Raw genomic sequence first — 19,097 nt, forward strand, 5'->3', positions numbered from 1 at the left:
TGCTTTGGATCCATAGTGAAATGTGGATGGGATTCACTTTGTTTTCCTTTTTTGAGTATTGATTTTTGATGTGTCTTTAAACACCATTTCTGTACTTGTGTATACCCTTCATAAAGGGATATCTAAAACCTGCATTGTTCATTAGGCAATGGCTGGAGAGTATTAAAAATATATTTGCTAATGTTTTAAGGGACTTGAAGGCCCATTGTAGTTGTTTACTTCAGTGTTTTTTTGTGACAGCCTAAGTTAACTAACCAGTTTACTTTTCATCATCTTGTATTTATTACTTCAAGATCAGTTGCTACAGCTGAAGGATTCTTCTAGAAAGGAGATGAGGTGGCTTAAAAAGGTCTAGTTTACTATGACCTCTTTTTAAGCTAATTATTGTGTAGTGAAGGATGTCTGGCAAACTAAAGTTTAAAAAAAAATAAATAATTGAGGAGCAGAGTTTCCATTACAGCTCATTAAATCTAACTGCATTGCTTGCTACTAAGAAACCCTGTGCATGTAGCTTCTATTAGTGGAAGCTTGCAGGAAAACAGCTTTCAGTTTATTTTCCTCACCTTGAAGTACATGTCCTCACCTGCTAGGAGTCAAAAATCTAGGTATCTGCCAGCTGCAGTGCAAATCAGCATTTTAATGCTTTACAGCTGCTTCTCTATAGAAGTTAATTAGAAATGTGATTCAAACACCCTCTGCCAGTACTCGTATATGATGTCTATTATTGGTAATCATAGTTTCTGCTATTTAAGCATGCATTTTGGGTGGTATTGACAAAGCAGCTGTTCCTACATAGGGACTTTGATAAAGGTGGAAAATTCTTCACTTTGAGAAAATTGGAAGGTAATGCTGCTGCAGTTTAAAAATAAAAGTGGATAACCTAAAACACATTCTTTTTCTATATAGTTTTAATTGCAGTGATACTTTCTTAGTAAAGAAATGCCACATTCATTCTCTCAATATAGCCTTTATTCATAAATGTCACCAGGACCACTGTTGCCTATTACCCATAAGCTAAATATGCGTTGATGTCTCCATTGAAACATGGTAGTTTACCATGCTGAATGGTGGAAGCCAAGGCTCAGGATTTCAAAGCAGGGTACCTTCAGCTATCAGTACTACCCTCTCCCCTCTGTTATCCAGCTAAAATGAATGTGTCAGGCGAGAACAATATTGTCCATGAGATGTTTTAGTTTTGGTATCAGCACAGCTGTGAACAGTCCTGGATTTGTGCTTCAGGATTCAATAAATTTATCGACCTTTCTGGCAGATGTCAGTAACTTACTGTAATAGTTGCATTTCTTGCCAATAAAGTAAATAAGAGCATTGGGAGCTGATGGCGAAGAGCTCTAGAAGAAGAGAGTAAAGTGTGGGTTTGTAAAATATACTTCTGACATGCCAGGGTTTGTTACTACAAGTCAAATGTGTCTGTATTTTTCCTGCAGCTGTATTGGTAATTTTTTCGTTTGCCAAATACTTCATTTTCTGTTCTCTGACATACAGACTACAAGACAAACGTTTTTGCTTTGTCATTCATTATTATTAATTTATGAGCATTATTGTAGGAATGAAGGATTATCAGTTAGTTTTCCAATATTCCGTTTGGCTGCAACCCCAAAGCAAAAAAATTTTGTAGGCCTGTGCTATTAATTTGAGGCTTCATAGTTGTTCTTCCTCACTTAGACACTTGAGGTCAAAGCCTTTTGACTCCAAAGGGGTGCATTCCTACCAAATCAAAGCAACTTTCAAGTGGGTTACATCTCGGACCTAATGTCATATTCTCTAACAAGACAAAAGTCCGGAGTAGAATTTTCTGTTAATTCTTGTGCTCTTTCTGGAATCTTTCCTTTTTTGTTGTTTTGCACAGAGCAAATGCTTTCAGGCCAAGAAGTTCTTTGTACATGAATAGTGCTGATAAAGGCAAAGCTGGATCTCTGAGGACTGGTTTGTTTTGGGTTGTTGGGGTTTTTTTGCCTTTTTTTTTTCCCCAGCAAAACTCAGTGACTTTTAAGGCTTTAATCTCACAGCTTTGATATGTTCCAAAATGTTTCAGCATGAAATGTCTTAACACTTCGTCTGCCTGCATCTCTCCAACTGATGGCAAGTTTTGTTCTTGCTGTCGGTCATAGGCTTTATGTTCATGTCCTGATGTCCTATCCAGTACATCGCTATCAACAGTGAATGTATACTGACATGCTCAGCAGATGTAGGCACAGCTAAACCCCCCTAGCACAGCAGCTTGTCCTGACTCGGTCCCTGTGCACCCGCTCTGTTCTGAAGCCTGCAGGTTGCAGAAGAGTCATGTTCAATTGGGTTTGTTCTGTCCTGTGAGCAAACTTCTGAAACGCTTTTGCACCCTTGCTTGTCTTTCCAGTGCTCAGAAAGCAGTCGATGATGTAGATTAAAAGCAATTAAAGGCTAATCTGGTCTCTCACGATTTTTAACTCTGGTACAGAAAGTGGAGTATAAATTTGCAGGATCCTGAACCAGTGTGTTGTGCGTATATTGGCCTCAGACTGCTGGAAGTGGTGATGCCATTGGTATGATGGCTTGTCTTAATGTTTTTCAGTGTTTTCACCTGCCCATACAGTGTTTATCAATTTAGTAGAAGTGTGTTAGCATTGAGCAGGAGTGCAGATATGCCCTTGGTTAAACAACTGGATAATCAAAAACACTTATTCGGCCTTAAGATGACTGCACAGATTCCCCAGGTTGAAGGCAGTATTTGGGACAGTAATGCCCTTCCTGCTAGTCACCATGGCTACATTAAACTTGAGCTGAATATTAAGTGTGCTGCAAGGAGTTCACTCCTGTTTCAGCTGCTACAGAGGCTATATAGGCCAAAAACTGCAGTTATCTAGTTTGTATGTCAGCCAAACAGTCTCTCTGATGTTAAAAACAATCAACAAGGAAATGGCAGAGTCACAAAATCACCTCTTTAGATCAAATGTAGTCAACAGAAGAGGAAAAACCTAAGTGGGTGCTTTAATCTTGATACATATTTAATGAAATGGGAAGGGAGAAGAGTAAACTAGAATGACTGTTCCCTTTGGGAAAGATGGTTTATGGCACAGGGAGGAAAAATTGATATTGTGGGTTGTCCAGGGAGTCAGTATACAGGACTTAAGCACTGATGCGTACACTACAGGTTGGCTTCACTGCTCCTAATGAACAAAAGGTGCTTAAACCTTACAGCATGAAGGAGGGATGACTAAATGGATTTTTCTGGATTCCCTCAGGAAGAAACAGTTGGAGTAGACTTCCTTTACAAATGAAACTTTCCTGAGAGATTAAGACGTTATGCTGTAGCTAAGATGATTACTCCCTGTGTATTTCTCTGCTTGGAAATGCAGCCTACTAAACTTTCCCTAGGGTCTGGGTGTATTTATATGCTAATGCCAGTAAATGTGAATTTTCTCATTTTAAGATTACACCTTTGTCTCTGCGTTCAGTACTAGTATCTCCTGAAGCCATAACTGAGCAGGGTTTGGATGTCTGCTGTAGGGTAGAGGAAGCTATGAGAAAGTTCCCTTTGCAAATTCAGGCAAGACAGCAGAAGTTTATGCACCTGAGTTTATCAAAGCACACAGCACAGGCTCGCACAAGTGGTGTTTGCCCCAGCAGCTTGCAGTCTGGCTTATTTCTTAGGTCCCACGCTTCACTTTAGTGCACTTTACCTAAAATGTAAGCTTGGTTTTAGAACATTTAGAAAGAAAACAGTCAATAAGATTTCCAGAAACCTAATTCTTTTAATCTTTGTTGCAATCTAAACAGTGATGACTGCTGTATTAGCAAGTGGGGTGGTACACTTTCAGCTATTGTCCCATGCACAGAAACCCTTTTTTCCCCCCAGTTTTGGTTTGTAAAGATGTGCTAAGACCCAACACTGATGCAGAATGGACAGTGAAAACTGGGCCCCCTCCCCTTTAAGAGTCTACCACAGAACTGTAATCAGTGAAGCAACAGATACTAATTTTCTCCCTTCCCAGGCCGCCTCCTCTTTGTAAGAAGCTTCAGCTTGGAAGGCTGTGATCAGCTTAATCAGTTTGCTATTATTGGGACTGGTGTTCATAGTACAATTTATTAAATCCGTTTATTATCCTCCCAACCAACTTCAGTGATCAGAGGGTGAAAACATTGAAAGAAAATTAAAACTAGTGTAAAACTAGCCTGTTTGGATAACAGCACATTTTGCTATTTAAAAAGATTACTCATCTGCACCAAAACAGGGAGAGAAGTTAATTTCAATGATGTAGAGCTTTCTATTTCAGGGAGGCCTGGCTTGCACATTGTGATAGAATCAGGAGAAGTATAATTCATTCTTAAATTGTTAAACAGCACGTTAGGGCCAAGTATCTAAGTAAAGATGAATGGATTCATTTGTAATCTTAAACAAGCATGTCTGCGTGTGGGAGGGTAGGGATGGGAGGCTGGGATAACCTGTAAACAAATGCCAGATGAACAGTTGCACTTTGGGTTTTGGTGGTTGGAAACTAGCCAAAATAACCTGCAGGGAAGGGAAACCAGCCCTGTCTGCTTAAAAGGGAATTCTGCAGATTCTCCAGTCCTCTCTCTCTGTGCCATGTGCCCTTCAGCAGGAGGGGGAAAGTTCCTGAATCTCCAGTGTGCAATGGCTCTCCTGTCTTCATAATATCTTCACTCTTCTGTGCGTAAACTGAAGCAAAGCACCTTGGCAGGAGGCAGGATACTGTAGGGCAGAGGGAACTTAGGTTTCACCAGTGGCATCTGAGAGAAGCAGGAAGGTATCTGTGAATGTTTCTGATTTCTGCAGTGCTGCTCATTCTGGATTGGATTGATGGTACTCATACGAGCAAAGGCACTAGAGTTGCAGAGGTGCTGTACAGTGTAAAATTCAGAAACCAAAGCTGATAGGGTCTGAAGTAACATGAACCATGAAACATTGCACTAATAGGACAGGGGAAATGTTTCCCGCCTAATTCTTTCTCTGGACATAAATCTGTATCATAGTTTCAAGTCCTGACTGGTACTTAAAATGAGGGGGTTTTTTTCTATCCCAAGATCACAAATGTTGGTACTCCCTTCCCTGCCAAATACTGCAGAGATGTTATAGAGACATATATAAAAAGACTTTATGCCAACCATGTTATTGCCAAACAAACTGTGAGTCCTAAAACCTTTACCCCATACTCCTCTGCAGAGGACAGTTTGCCTGAATGAAAGTAAAGGGTTTGCTTGCAGCTCCTTTGAGTTCAAACATCTGTGAAAATAAAGGTTTCACGGGATGGTTCCGAAAACAATCTGCTGTCTTTTCAGCCCGGGGATCAGTTAATGACCTTGATAGCTCAAAAGCCTGAGCAATGGCCACATTATTCAAAAAGTTCATCTTGAATCCTTCAAAGTACAGAAAGCAAATGTGTGTTGAGCACCTCTCAGTTGCAGCTGCCCATGATTCACTGCTGTCAGAGGTGGAAGTCATATTAATCATCTGAGCTCTGGAGAGTCCCAAAGTGCCACCAGAACATGAGTCTGTTCTAAAAGAGCCCAGTGACTTCCTCAAAACAACACCCATCTTTGCATCTCAGGAGGCAATGACCTGAGTCATCAGCTCCATGTCTTAAGCAGTGTCTCCTGCTTAAAAACAAAACAAACTCTCAAGTTCTCAGCAGGCCTGATGCAACTACTTTTCTTTAACTCACCCAACCTGCTGGAAAGCAGCCTAGCACATGCATCCAGTTTGCCTAGTGAGGGAGGTATGCACTAGTTGCATGTAGCAGTGGATTTTGTAGGTGTCTATGGGGACGTAACCACCCCATATGCAATTACCTCTAAGCAGGTGCTTCAAGTCTTGGTGTGTGGTTTGGGGGAGGGAAAAGGACACAAACCAGGCCAGGCTTCATCTGTGAGCTGTGTGACTACAGTGGCCTGCTGCTGTCTGCAGAACTGAGCTGTGTAAGCTGAAGGAATGAAGTTCCTTTGTACTGCAGAGCAGCTCTTGAGGGGAATAGCTGTCAAACTTAAAGCATGCAGGCAAGACGTTATTTAAAAACATGTTAGAAACTTGAGAATTGCTGTATCACTTCCACTGATTTCTGTGGGAAAATGACTTTGGTCGGAGCCAAATCAATTCAAAATAGGCTACAAACTTATTGATGATTTTGCACAAGCCTCTGAAAACACAGCTGAGCCAATGGGATGTGAAAGAGATGGGAAGGATCCAAACACTGCTGAGTGGAGACAGGCTGCGTGGTTTGCCGTGAGGGGATGTATTGAGGCAACTTCTGCTTTAAATTGAACAGTTGAGTCCCATGGACCCTGCGACTGCAGTGCTATTTAAGCTGTTCCAGTCCTGTAGATCCATGTCCAAGTTGCCTTGTTTTTCTCAGGCATTTGCCTCTTTAAGTGGTAAAAAAAAAAAAAAAAATATCCTTGGGCTCCTCTGTCCTCCTCTGGCTTCTGCATATGTTTGTTTTTGAAGTGGTAACATTTCTTAGGTGCCTGTTCAATTGGCAGGTGTGCAGTGGCTGGAATGAAAACTCAGCTGGATGTAAGAAATTCCTGTCTTGGAAAGTCCTTGCTGTGCTACAAGTGGTCACTAGACTAATGGCATCTGAGGGCAGCTCTGCTTGGATGGTGAGGCCAGAAGGAAGTGCAGTAAGACCACCCCAGAAATTTGACCTAGGGAGAAAAAAAGTCTTATTTTGGAAAGCTTTGGGACTTAGTGAAGCTTCTCCTCTATTTTCACACAGTTTTATTTACAGCTCAAAATGAAGAAAGCAGTAGTTCTTGACTGGTACTGTTAATGTATACACTGTATATCAAGTTTATTGCAAAGTCTGTTAGCAAGCTACCAGCCTAGTTTTTAATCTGCAGATAATCTTACTCTCATTTATATGTTTGTGCTGTATTACTTTGCCCAGCGTAGGCGCAGCCATTGGAATCCATCCAGTTCACCTAACAACTTTCATTAAAGAAAATTGCCCTTGTAATAAAAATTACTCAGTGTGACAAGATTCCATAATATATTTTTTAAAGCCTCATAAAATTTTGTAGCAGTTAATGCCACATGTTTGTTTTTTGAGATTCTCTTATAAAAGCAAAAATTGACTTAATTGTGACAATATTCGTAATAGAATGATATAAATATTTTCCACCTGGGCATGTGGAGGTCAGGCTGGGGGGCAGGAATAACGCAGGGATAAGGAAATAAGAAAACCCTGTCTTTGAAAAGTACGTTTCACTGTATTTTGTACATTGTTTGTGAGATTGCTTGGAAGTCTGTGACTCTAGTAAGGGAACGTAGATACAATAAAGTCTGCTCACCTGCAGTTCATGATACATAAGTCTTAGCCTTATAAAATGCAATGATCAAGCGTGGATTTTTCTGCAGCAATTGGGAACAGCTTATCTGAGCATCATCCCTCCTGGCTACAAGGATAGCACTTGGTGCGTGTGTCTCCTGCATCAGTGAGAATACATGGGTGCTGATGGAGTACCTGTAGCTTTTCCTTGCTTCTTGCAGCCATCAGAGACATAGGAAGATTCCTAATGTGTGAGACATTTCTTACCAATGCGGTGTATAGAGCAGGCTACTTGCTGCAAGCATGAAATGCTTTGGTATTTTTTTTATTATGGAAATGTAGTAAAGAAGTGCTAAAGAACCAAACCCAGCATTTGGGAATGGAATAGGAAGTCAGTGGATTAGACTTCCTGCTATCTCTTTGGAGAGTACTTGCCCGAGAACACTGTGGCTCCTATGCCTTCTTTTCTCCCATTACATTATAAAAATAGGGAAATCCCTCCCTGCTTAACTGCTTCTCTGTTAATAGATATAAATCAACCTGTTTTCAGCTGGTCTGTAGGAGAGCAGCCATCATCATCACTACAAACATGGCCAAGTCCAGTGACTTTTTGTTCACTTGCTGGTGTGTGTCTTCCTGCGTGAGACCAGCTCCAAAAACATGCTAGTGTTTCTTGGTAGCAGGCTCAGCTGTGCCACGCTCATACCCCTGGAGGAATCCGTTAGGCTGCCTTCAGGTGTCACCACAGATGAAATGGCACGGCAAACCAGGACAGTTCAGAAAGGTATATGATGCCAAAAGGTATATGATGCCAAAACGTAAAATGACCGGCCACAGGTGGAACACAAACCTCTGGGATCTTTCACAGGCTCATTTTCTTGTTTCTGTCAAAATAAAAAGTCACAGAAAGTCTATATATATTTTTCCATTGTTTTGGAGCTTTCAATTTTTTAAGACTTTCCAGTGCTTTGTAGGTCTGGTTTAGATAACGTAAATATTGTGGGGTCTGATCTTGCAAGTGCTACAGTATCTGTGGCTACTGTTAGGGCAATCTGACCCAGAGCTTCTATGTAATGGTTACCTCCTTTATTATGATGAGCACTTGTCTTGGGTAGATGAACTCAGGTGTACCTCCTGGCTTGGGCTTAGCTGATTTATGCTTGAAGCGAGGATTGTTTTTTCTGATGAACTAATCTTTTATGATAAACTAACAATGGCAAGGGATGAGCTGTGATGTTAAAGAACAGTGGTGGTGGCTTTTCTTTTCCTTCTTTTTTTCTTTTTTTTTGGTCTTTTTAAGTCGACCCACTACCTCAGGAGGAAGGCAGCTACACTAATAATATATCTAGTCTCTATGGAGGCCCTTATTTGAAAAATCTGTAATTGAGTGGACAAATTTCTGGTTGCTTGAGAGGATCTATTCAGAAAAGACTTGAAAAGGATGAGGGAAAAGCGTGCCAGACAGCAAGAAGTACTGAAGGCTCTATTGAGCAGGGAAACCTATGTAGATATTGTGGGACAATTAGACTTGTCAGGCAAAACACTAAAATGCATTTGTGAGCAAAAAATCCTGGGGAATATTAAAGCAAGCTTTGAAAAAGGCAAAGAGCTTGCTAGGAATACCTCAAAAGCAAAGAAGTTGATTTGGGTGATCTTTGAAGGAAGGCAGGTGATGATTGCTTCAAAGAGAAGGTGCAGAACGTGTGTTAGTCGTAGGGATTTTGCCCATTTTTTTCCTCCAGTAGCTAAGACCCTAAAGCACAATTGCTGGGTCAGCACCATGTGGGAGAGCTCATAACTTAGTTAAGTTTATTTGTCCCTTTGCTCTCTTTAGAGAGCTATTCTAATACCCGGCTTCCCTGGTGCCCTGTTCGGGGGCACTTTCACACTGTCTGCCTTTTCAGCCCCTACCTTTCATGCCTGCTTTGGAAGCCAAGGAAGACTCTGCTATACAGAATGGAATGGATTTGTTCCCTATAGTCAAGGCAAATAAACCTGTGAGGTTATTTGTATTTGAATGATTGCCTCTATTCAAATTTTGTTGTGTGAGATTTTAAGATTGGGTAATTGCTTAGATTTGACAAACTAGCTTTTGCCCAGCAAGGCTTGTTTCCTTGATCAGTCGCTGATGGCAGCAGATAGTATGGTGCATTACTGAATAGTCCCTGGCACACCATGAATGGGGTTTGCTGTCAAGTAAGTCAAAACTTCAGATGCCTAAAGATCAACCCATTAGTGATTAGGCCAGCGTCAGCTCTTAGCCTATTTTTAGGTTTTTCTTTGGTGCTTCACTCTTTGATGTAAAGACAGCTGTGTGCCCCTCACTCTTTATGTAGATCAAGCTTTTTATTTCCACATCTAAACAAGCTGTCCATTGTTTTGATCACTCAGTAATCTTTTTCTGCAGTTCTCCTGTTTGAATTCTTGTTAATTGTGGTGACTACAAGTGTCTGTGCTAATTCAGATGTGGCTCCAGTCCATATTCAGTAGCGTAAATATTTCCATATTTAAATGCAAATATCTCCTCTGATAAGCATTTAACATAGCCATCCAAATATATACAGTGGTTATGCCTGCCTTGCCGGCTTGGAGGGATGTCTGACTAGGCTTTTTGCTGTTTTTTATTTATGCATGAGTGGATGGTCATGTTGTGTGTTTTGAAGGGACCAAACGCAACTTAAATGCACTGAATGCAGTTTACTTCTGAAAATAAATTGTCCTGTGTCTCTTCTAAGCTACGTTGGTTTTCCACAAAAGTGTCCGAGAATCCCTTCTCCGATAAAGCTCTCCCAGAGGTCTGCCAGCTGGCTTTTTATTCCTTTTCCTCTTCCTCTGCTGCTTTCTTTCTCATCCTGCACCCCTCCACCTTCTCCTAGTTTCTCTTTATTTTTTTTTTTTTTAAATGCTTCTACGGTTTTGGAACATCTTCAGAAGTATTGGTTAAGCAGTTATGTTTAAACCCTGGATTTAAAAGAAATTATTCTTACTTCCTTTTTCCTGTTATTGCATTTGTTAGCTGTTCAGGACATAATTCCAAAGACATCTCCTTCTGGTAAAGAAGGAACTGCATTTTTAAGAAATTAGTTGTTACACTCTTTAAATTTCTTATTTTCATATAGAACACCTGAAGAAACGCCTGGAAGATTACATGGCCCAGTTCCCAAATGTAAGAATTCTCCGAACCAAAAAGAGAGAAGGGCTGATAAGAACTCGAATGCTGGGCGCCTCTGTGGCGATAGGGGATGTCATCACCTTCTTGGATTCCCATTGCGAGGCCAATGTGAATTGGCTGCCACCTCTGTTAGGTAAGTGTGTGGTGCTGTACATGGCTGAAGACTGGACTGCTAAAGAGCTGGCAACAGATGTTGGTGTTGAATTTGTTTTATTTCCACCTGCAGCTTTCACCTCATGCTGTAAGTGGACAAAAGGAAGATGAAATGTCTTAAAAGGGAAAACAAACAAACAAACAAAAAAACCAACCAACCACACGACTCGGGTGAATTGTTGGCAACTTGTAGCCTTTAATACAATAGGTTTTTTTCTGTTCTAGAGTCCTGCACTGTACAATAACCCTATCATATGCTTTGCTTAATTAAAGAGCAGAGATCATATTCTTCTGTTTCCTCACTAAATGAAATCTTAAATAATTTAAAGCTTGCTAGAAGAGTAAACTATTGTATGGTCATTCAGTAGCTTGCAGAGAGGAATGGCTTTATGATACAGAAAAAATATTTACATACAGTTTTTAAGTAGGTTTTAGGGTTTTTTTCTCCTGTATAACTATATTTAACTTCATAGTCTGCAAGCCTGTGGAAAATACTTCTTCTAAATGACAGCTGCTGGTATGTATTTGTAGAACATGGGCACTCCTTTCCAAGGCAGTGCTTCATCTTTAAGGAGGCATCAGTTTTACACTGTCAATTCTTTTCAAGGATGACTAATTGAAAGGACAATGCCTTCTGTTTCTGGTACCTGTGTGCCTCTGGCCAGTACCAAACTCCTTTACAACCCTATTGGAAGTGACCTGTCAAAGCTCTCTCTGAGGTGTGACTTTGTCAAATAAACTGTGGCAACAATAGTCAAGTGGAGGTTTAAGAAAAACTAGTCAGATTTGTCAGCAGGATTGTTGGATGGTAATACTGTTGCTTTTGCTATGTATCTGGCGATAGTGTAAAACATTTGCAGCTTCATGAGCCCCGGGGAGGGAGGACAGAATTAGCTCAAATGCAATTTAAATGAGAACACATAGAGTATGCTTTAATTTTAAAGCATAGAAAGGATTTCTATTAGACGTGCATTGGAAGCTGAAACTTCATTTGTCGCCTCTGCTCTGAAAGTTAACTTCCAACAAGAGACCGTCTCAGTAATAAAGTATTTAAGAAGTTCCAGATGTTGATGCAGGAATTAATCCTGTCTTGTATTATTTGATTGGAAGAAAAGGTTGAGGGGAGGAGGTACACTTGCATTTCTTGAGCCTGCTGAGAGTAGTTACGCCATTAGTCTGAATCGCTTCCTGCCAGATTCTGGCATAGCAATTAAAGCTAGGTGGTACAATGGGTTATTGCCCTGGCTTTGAATCAGTGCAGAAAGGGTTCACATCCCGGTCACTTGTTAAAATGAGGACTATTCGTTACGTACAAGATTGTCTGGTTTTAGCCTGGCGGTTTAGGTATCTGTGGTAGTGTGGCTGTGTCTTTCTATTCTGCTTCTGGGTGATGGTCATTGTAGCATAAGTGCCTGGTGGTTTTATGTCAATAGTTCTAGCTTGACTATCTCAATTATTGCAGAAATACCAGATAAATTGATATAAACTGGAGCATCTGCCCAAAAGAGAACGAACAGGAAGAAAGCTATGTCGTTCTTGGACAACTTCGTATTTTGATGCTCTTTTCTGTAATTTCATGGTCAAAGGAACCAACTCGTGCAGGTTTTCTAACATGTTTCTCCAATCTTCAGATCGCATTGCCCGAAACCGCAAGACTATCGTTTGCCCTATGATCGATGTTATTGATCATGACCACTTTGGATATGAGACTCAGGCTGGAGACGCAATGCGAGGTGCATTTGACTGGGAGATGTATTACAAGAGGATCCCTATTCCTCCTGAGTTACAGAAACTTGATCCCAGTGATCCCTTTGAGTAAGTTACTGAAATGCAGTGCGCTAAGAGCTGGCTAACAAAATAACACCCTGTTACAGGGTTTGTTTACACCTCAGTGTAGTAAAAGTCAGAAGCTGGTGTTAAGCTACTTGCTTTTTGGCAGCTGTTTGCTTTGTTGGTTTAAAAGAAATGCATTGTGTAGTAGCTGTGAACACTCTCCTTTTCATTGCTATTTTTTGCCACCTTAATTCCCACAGAAGTTAACATTTCATTTAAAACTGTAATGTGTAACATTTAATGTGGTCATTTATTACTGAGATCTTTCAAACATAACTTAGTATCCCTAATGGTCTGCCAAAAACAACAAACCAATGGCAGCTTATATGTCATTCCCAGGTGGGGGAAGAAGAAAACCTAGCAGAACAATTAGCAATTTTGATGACTGCAGTGCATTGCAGAAGTAAATCTGTGATCAAGTTATGTTCTGCTGTTGCTGTGCTTGCCGACATTGAGACAGTTCTGCTGTCCTTAATACTTCTGCAGTGTTCCAAAAAACCCCAACAAAACACTTTTGAGGTCAGGCTCAATGACTTGATCGTACTTCTGAGACAGAGCACCACATGTGCAGCATATGGGTCCCTCTGGGAGAGGTTATGTCCTGTCACTTAACGGTGAACTCTTTTGCCTGTTTGGAGGAGAGGCATTGACTGGTTCTGAAGGGAGCCTAGTCTGGTCCTCCTCATTTGCAAGTGGGAAATTAGTATACAATACAAAAACAACTGTTTGATGCTTGGACAGGGATGCAAAGGCACCCGGAACACTGGGTGGTGAAGAGTATTTGTCAACTCTTCCTTTATTTTTTAAATGTTTAGCTAGAGATCTGTATCTTTGAATGTGTTTGTAATATGGAGTCTGGTTTTTCCTTAAGGTCTCCTGTAATGGCTGGAGGACTGTTTGCAGTCGATAGAAAGTGGTTCTGGGAGCTGGGAGGGTATGATGCAGGTCTGGAGATATGGGGAGGAGAGCAGTATGAAATATCCTTTAAGGTGAGCTATGTTCTCTGGAAATTACTTTTGTTTTGAAAAGTAAGAATTGTTCTGAGGCGCAGAATGTGAATGATCTATCTTGTCCTTGCTTTTGCGTGTGACTAAAGGTGAAAGAGCTGGGAGTAGTAAGATAGTACACAGAAGAAACAGCGATGATGTGACCAGTCATTTGTGAGGGTCAGTTTTGGAGCATGATTAGCTGGGGTGTCCCCCGTTCTGTGGTCACAGCTTCAGATGCATGTGCTCTTCCCAGCAAGGGTAAGTCAGCTTGCATGGAGCTTGCTCTGACTGTTAGGCTTCTTAGTACTCACCCTGGCAAGAAGATGAAATACTCTCCTTCGTGAGGGAAGGAGGATTCAGGCAGCTCAGTATTTGCCCCGTTGAGTACCTCAGTCCCAAGCTTGAGTTCCCAGAGATGAAATTAACTTACGGTATATAGTCAATCCATCTGAATCCTGGCTGCAAGGAACTGAGACTATTAATTATCCTGTAAGAAATCCTCAACAATTGGAATAATAACACTGTTGCTGGCAATTACTTCAGATCATTATCTGCCTGGCTTGGGGACAATTCCGTTACTTACTGACTGACCAAGCTGTTCAGCTGAGGGCTTTAAAATAAGAGTTAGCCAGCTGACCAAAAATGCATACTAATAGTAACGAGTCACTGTGACCCACGAAGACCACTGGTACCTGTGTTAGCTTGGAATATGGCACTCTGAAATCCATTCTAGGAAACCCACTGGAATGTCCCAGACCACTGAAGGCAGGTGGCTATTCTTCTCTTCAGTGGTGGGAATCCTTTCCCTAACCTGGAGTGAATTGAGTAAAGATTTCTAGGTTAAACTCTGTTTGGGCCACCATGTGGTTTCTCTTTCAGGGGTTAAATATATAATCTTATGGGTGCCTGAATGCCACTGAACTAAGCTAGTTGGCCTCAGCATGAGGCTAGAAGATGGTAGCGATGCTAACGTAGTGCACAATTTAGCTTTGGCAGCTAAAATTCCTCATCTGTCTCCCCAACCAACAAGTCATGGCTGACCTCTCACAAAACAGATTCCTAATTCTTGATGCTGCTATGCAATTCAAAGGCATATCAAACTGTATTCAGCAAGCCGTATTACCGTGCATGCATACTGTGTACTACTGTACAGCAAACAGTGCAAGAAAAGACATTGTTTTCAAGACAACGTCTTTTCTTCCATTGTTTGCTCACAAAAAGACCTAAGAAAGTCACATCGGAGGTCCCTTGTCCTCCATAACAGTAGCAGGAAGGATGGGGGGGGCACTCTCTTTGGAGATGTCGTTACAATTAGAGCCATTTATTCTTTGTGTTGCATGTAATGAAAGTGTGTTACAATGTCATTCTCTGCAGGAGGGGCAGTGGCAGTATTCAGCCTCTTTTCCTTGGCCCTTTTTGAAAATGCTTGTTTCCAAGAGTGATGACAGTGGCTGGGCAAGCCCTTTGTCTCTAATGCCACAGCAGACAGTCACACTGCTTGATCTGCAGGAAATAAGACTTCTTCATTCATCTGTTTGCTTATCCTCTCTGAAACACACTGTGTTTTATTTCAGTCCAGAGACGGTAATTTATGGAGGGATGAATTTGCTTTAATTAATCTCTGCAAAGACCCCCTTTTTTGTTTCATTGTGCAACAGAAAAATGAAGTTTTAACTGAAAGAGGCTCAGTGTATTTTCAGAAATTAAGATAAATTGATACATTCATCTGTGGCTGATAGATTTAATAATTCTGCTGGAATTGCAAGAATAGAAGGTTTGTTCATAGAATTTATGAAGCTATGACATTTCCTGGCGAGCTTAGAGCTATGTTTTTACCTTTAGAAGCAGACTGAGATTTTGTAGTTAAAGGAGTACTGTCAAATAATTTAAAGCTCTGGGTTTAAACGTGGGGTACCTGCTTTCACATTATTTATTACCTGATGAGAATTCAGATTCTAAGTGTGCCAAATTTACAGCCCAGCTTTAACAAAGTATCCATTCCTGTGCCTAGGAGTTGTGTGTGCAGGTACTCTTTTGTACTGCTGGTCTTTGATCCATTGCATCAGATCTGACCTTCTCAAGCTTCACCAGGAGTAGATTCCCACCCCCCCCACCCCCCCCAGCATATTCTTTTTCGACCATGTATGGACTGTGCTTTACAGTTTTTTGCCTTTATTTTAAAATCCAGGGCTGTGTTGCTGAGAGACTGGAAATAAACAAGTTTATTTAGGAACCTCTTGCCTTTCTGTTTTGAGATCATACGTATTTCTGTCATCAGCTGGCTCTGCTTCCTTCTGAGAAGAAACTTGCAGGCTGAAGGCAAGCCAACAGAGAAACCATCAGTGTTTAGCACCTCAGAAAACATTTAGACAGAGAATGCATCAAACTATTAAAAGAAGCCTTGCTCCTTGGATGAAATGTGTACACCAAACATTGCTATAAAACATAGTATGCTGGGAGGACAAAAAAAATTAAGTTAACTTTAAATTAGAAACAAACTTTCTAACCCTCACTGCTGGTTTGCAGTTTTCTGGGTCTTCTCAATCCCTTAAAACAGAAATTTCTAGATTCGAAATGAAGGATTCGATCTATCCATTCCATATTCAAGCAGAAAACGCACACTTCTTCCTTGTCTTGACCTGTATATATCCAGAATAGCTCAGTGCCTATAGCCCAGTACTTCTACAAGTCAGGGGTCTTCCTATTTCAGGTCATCACCAGATGCAACAGGAAGATTGCAGTCTTGAATTTTAGTTGCAGGCATTACACCTGTTCAAAGGCGACTCCTTTTTTCATGAACCTGGGTTGCAGAATGCTCCAAGCAAACTGCTCTGCGGATCTGCGTGGTGTCACAACTGTTCTCCATGTCAGTGGATTACCAGATGCTGACCTTTGAGTATATTCTTGTATTTTGGAGAAAGGGAAACAAGCATGCTCAGCTCTTTCTGTGCAGCACTTGTTACCTTTCCTTTCTGCTGCCCCTGATTCTACAGCCCTAGTTTCTCTGTTCAGTGGAATTTCTTGAGGGCTTTCTTTTGCTTTTTGGGAGTCACTTCCATACCTTTCTCCTTTGTAGTTTTTCCTAGTCTTTTGTATCTTTCTGCAATGCTTGAAAGTTTGAGTCAAGTATTCAAAATTGAATACTTTACCCAAAGTGACAATGTGTCTTTCCTCTTCTAAACACAGCTTAATAGCTTTGATTTTCTGAATGCTCCTGCATTCTCAACAAATACCTACATTCTGCTGCCTACGTAACCACTTCATTTTCTTTGAGATTAACGTACTTAATTCGGAGTGGTATATATGAAGCATTTAAACTGTTCCTTTCTGCAAATGCTACTTGTACAGCACTTATCTACGCTCAGTTTTATTTGCAATCATGTTGCCTCTTTTCCAGTATTTTTGTGGCTTCTATTCTGTTTGGCTTACGTAATCCTCACTAAACTGCTTCACGCCTCTCTTCCATGAATACATAGTCTCTGATTTTTTGGGTATGGGGAAACAGAAGAGGAAAAAGTTATGTCTCTAACTTGTATAGGCATAAATGTAGATGTCCTTTGTACCTCAGATCTTGAGTGGTGTGGTTCTCAATCCTTTAGTTGTACGTTGTACTTCAAGAGCAAAGAATGAGAATCTGGAATGTCCCTCACTAGGTGATAGATCATGTCAGTTTTAAAAATATTTGTCTTGTAATTTAGAGATTGTAAAGACTTCATAAAATTCAAAGCGCTTGGTGCAAACAAGCCATATGGACAGTTGTCATGAAACGAACAATTAAGGGGAGACAAAAGAGATGGGCAGTACTCATGGTCTTCACTCCATGCGTCAGCAATAGGAAACATCCACTGCACTTATTCTGGTGATCATAGATCCTTTTCCCAAAGCATCAACAGGGATTGCTTCTCCTGATTTCCATAGCATAAAACATGGTGCATGTTGTCCAACAAATGCAAGTGCTCCATAGGTTCTGTTTGCATATCTAATGCATGCATCTCCTTTGCCCCATGTCAGCAGCACATTTCTGATTCACATTTTGCCACTGGCCTCCTGGCAGGTGCATAGCTCAGGTGCAGCTGCCAAGGGGTCACTTCTGACAGTATTTCTAGTTGTATTGCTGAAGTTAGTGCTGATTGTGAGCCTCCACTGCTTATTCCAGGCACATATTCGCACCACTTTCCAGCAGCTCACGTTTGCCCACACTGAAACAGGACAAGCATTCTGCTGCTTTTTTTGTGTGGGCTTTTTTTTAAGCCAGCACATGCTGCTTAATTCTAAGGCTCTCAGCTGCAATACAGGGTGGCTTCTTTCTCCCTTCCTATCTGGTGACGCAGAGATCAGTTTCAGACCATTGACTTGAATTTTTGGCCTTGTTCACCCTGTATGCTTGGTTCAGGTTCCCGAGTAGCCTCCCACCAAGCAGCAGCAGGAAAATAGACCCCCCCCACTCTGAAACGTGATTATTGGAAAGTGCTATCGTTACTCTAGAATGCTCCAGACGGTGAGGAGGGGCCATGCGGGTGTATGTTGTGCGAGAGAAGGCGTTGTGCAAACACATAGATCCCAGTGCCTTTTGAGCTACCTTAATCTTTTATAGAGCAGTAAGTCCCAGCTGCAACAGCAGCTGATGCTTACAATACAGAGGATTATGATTTTCCTGAATTACTGGTTGCCCTTGCTTTCATCCTCTCACCTAGCTTGTTATGCAGAGATCCTCCTGGACTTATCCACTGTGTCCTTTTCTTCCCACCTTTCAGTGTGTGCTCAGACAACCAGCCAGCTTCTCTCCATTGGTCCATCCCATAGTCTTTATTTCTGTTGTGGCTTGCAGAAGCAGCTTTCTTTTCAAGGCTTGACTCTTTCCTTTGTGTTTTTTTCCTCTCTTGGGAAGCATTGGCTCATCATGGTGCAGTCTTTGGAAACCATAAACCTTGTATACCCAGATAATTTGTGTTCGCACACCAACTGCAGTATTGTATTGTGTGTTTGAGAGGAGAGGTTCAGCTGTCTTACGTGACGTTGTTTTTTGAAATAGCAGAAAGGGAATTGGATCAGCATAACATTCCCATGTAGAGAATAGGTGGCATATTATCTTGTGCTTTCATAGCACACTAGCTGAGTCAAAGGCTCTTGAGTCGCTTTATGAATATGGAGTTACAGCTGTCCAGGCCACTTAGAAGATGGAGGTAATATCACCGGTGTTGTTATTTTACTTCTCTTGTATATGGTTTTATTATTAGTGTGAGATTGTGGCCTTAGAAAAATCTGTTGCAGTAGGCCCATTGACCTCAGCGTAGCCAGGTTTTCTCTTAATTCCAGCAGATCTGACAGCTGCTAGATTCCTAGCTCAAAATGTAGATTGGTAAAATTCAGCCTGAGGAGGAAGAGAAATTTCCTGTTCTCTCCTAATGAGATCTGATTAGATCATTGTATAAAGCACTGCCTGCCTGACCAGGTTTAAGTCTTGTTCTTACGGTGTTCTAGTAAATAGCTGATTGAAATTAAGTGCGTCAAGCTCAGGATCTGATGTTTACTGTCGCGTCAGCCAGGGAGAGGAGGCACTATCTCAGCCTTCTGTACAACAACAAGGAACTGGCTCTCCTGGCCTAAGGAGAACACCGTAAGTGACAGTCAGTGTCACTGTGAAGGCACAAGGTGCTGCCCCACAGAACA

General features: G+C 41.2%; 1 protein-coding gene across 1 annotated transcript in view; it reads left to right on the forward strand.

The window, feature by feature from the left end:
• The window catches only part of GALNT10 (polypeptide N-acetylgalactosaminyltransferase 10), a 94,349-nt gene that overhangs the window by 60,103 nt on the left and 15,149 nt on the right, over window positions 1–19,097 (forward strand). The window contains exons 5-7 of the mRNA XM_075509504.1: window positions 10,400–10,585; window positions 12,237–12,420; window positions 13,310–13,427. Of these exons, the coding sequence (XP_075365619.1) occupies window positions 10,400–10,585; window positions 12,237–12,420; window positions 13,310–13,427 (488 nt within the window). The remainder of the gene's footprint in view (window positions 1–10,399; window positions 10,586–12,236; window positions 12,421–13,309; window positions 13,428–19,097) is intronic.

Source organism: Mycteria americana, chromosome 8 (genome assembly GCF_035582795.1).
Source record: "Mycteria americana isolate JAX WOST 10 ecotype Jacksonville Zoo and Gardens chromosome 8, USCA_MyAme_1.0, whole genome shotgun sequence".
Classification (NCBI taxonomy): domain Eukaryota; kingdom Metazoa; phylum Chordata; class Aves; order Ciconiiformes; family Ciconiidae; genus Mycteria; species Mycteria americana.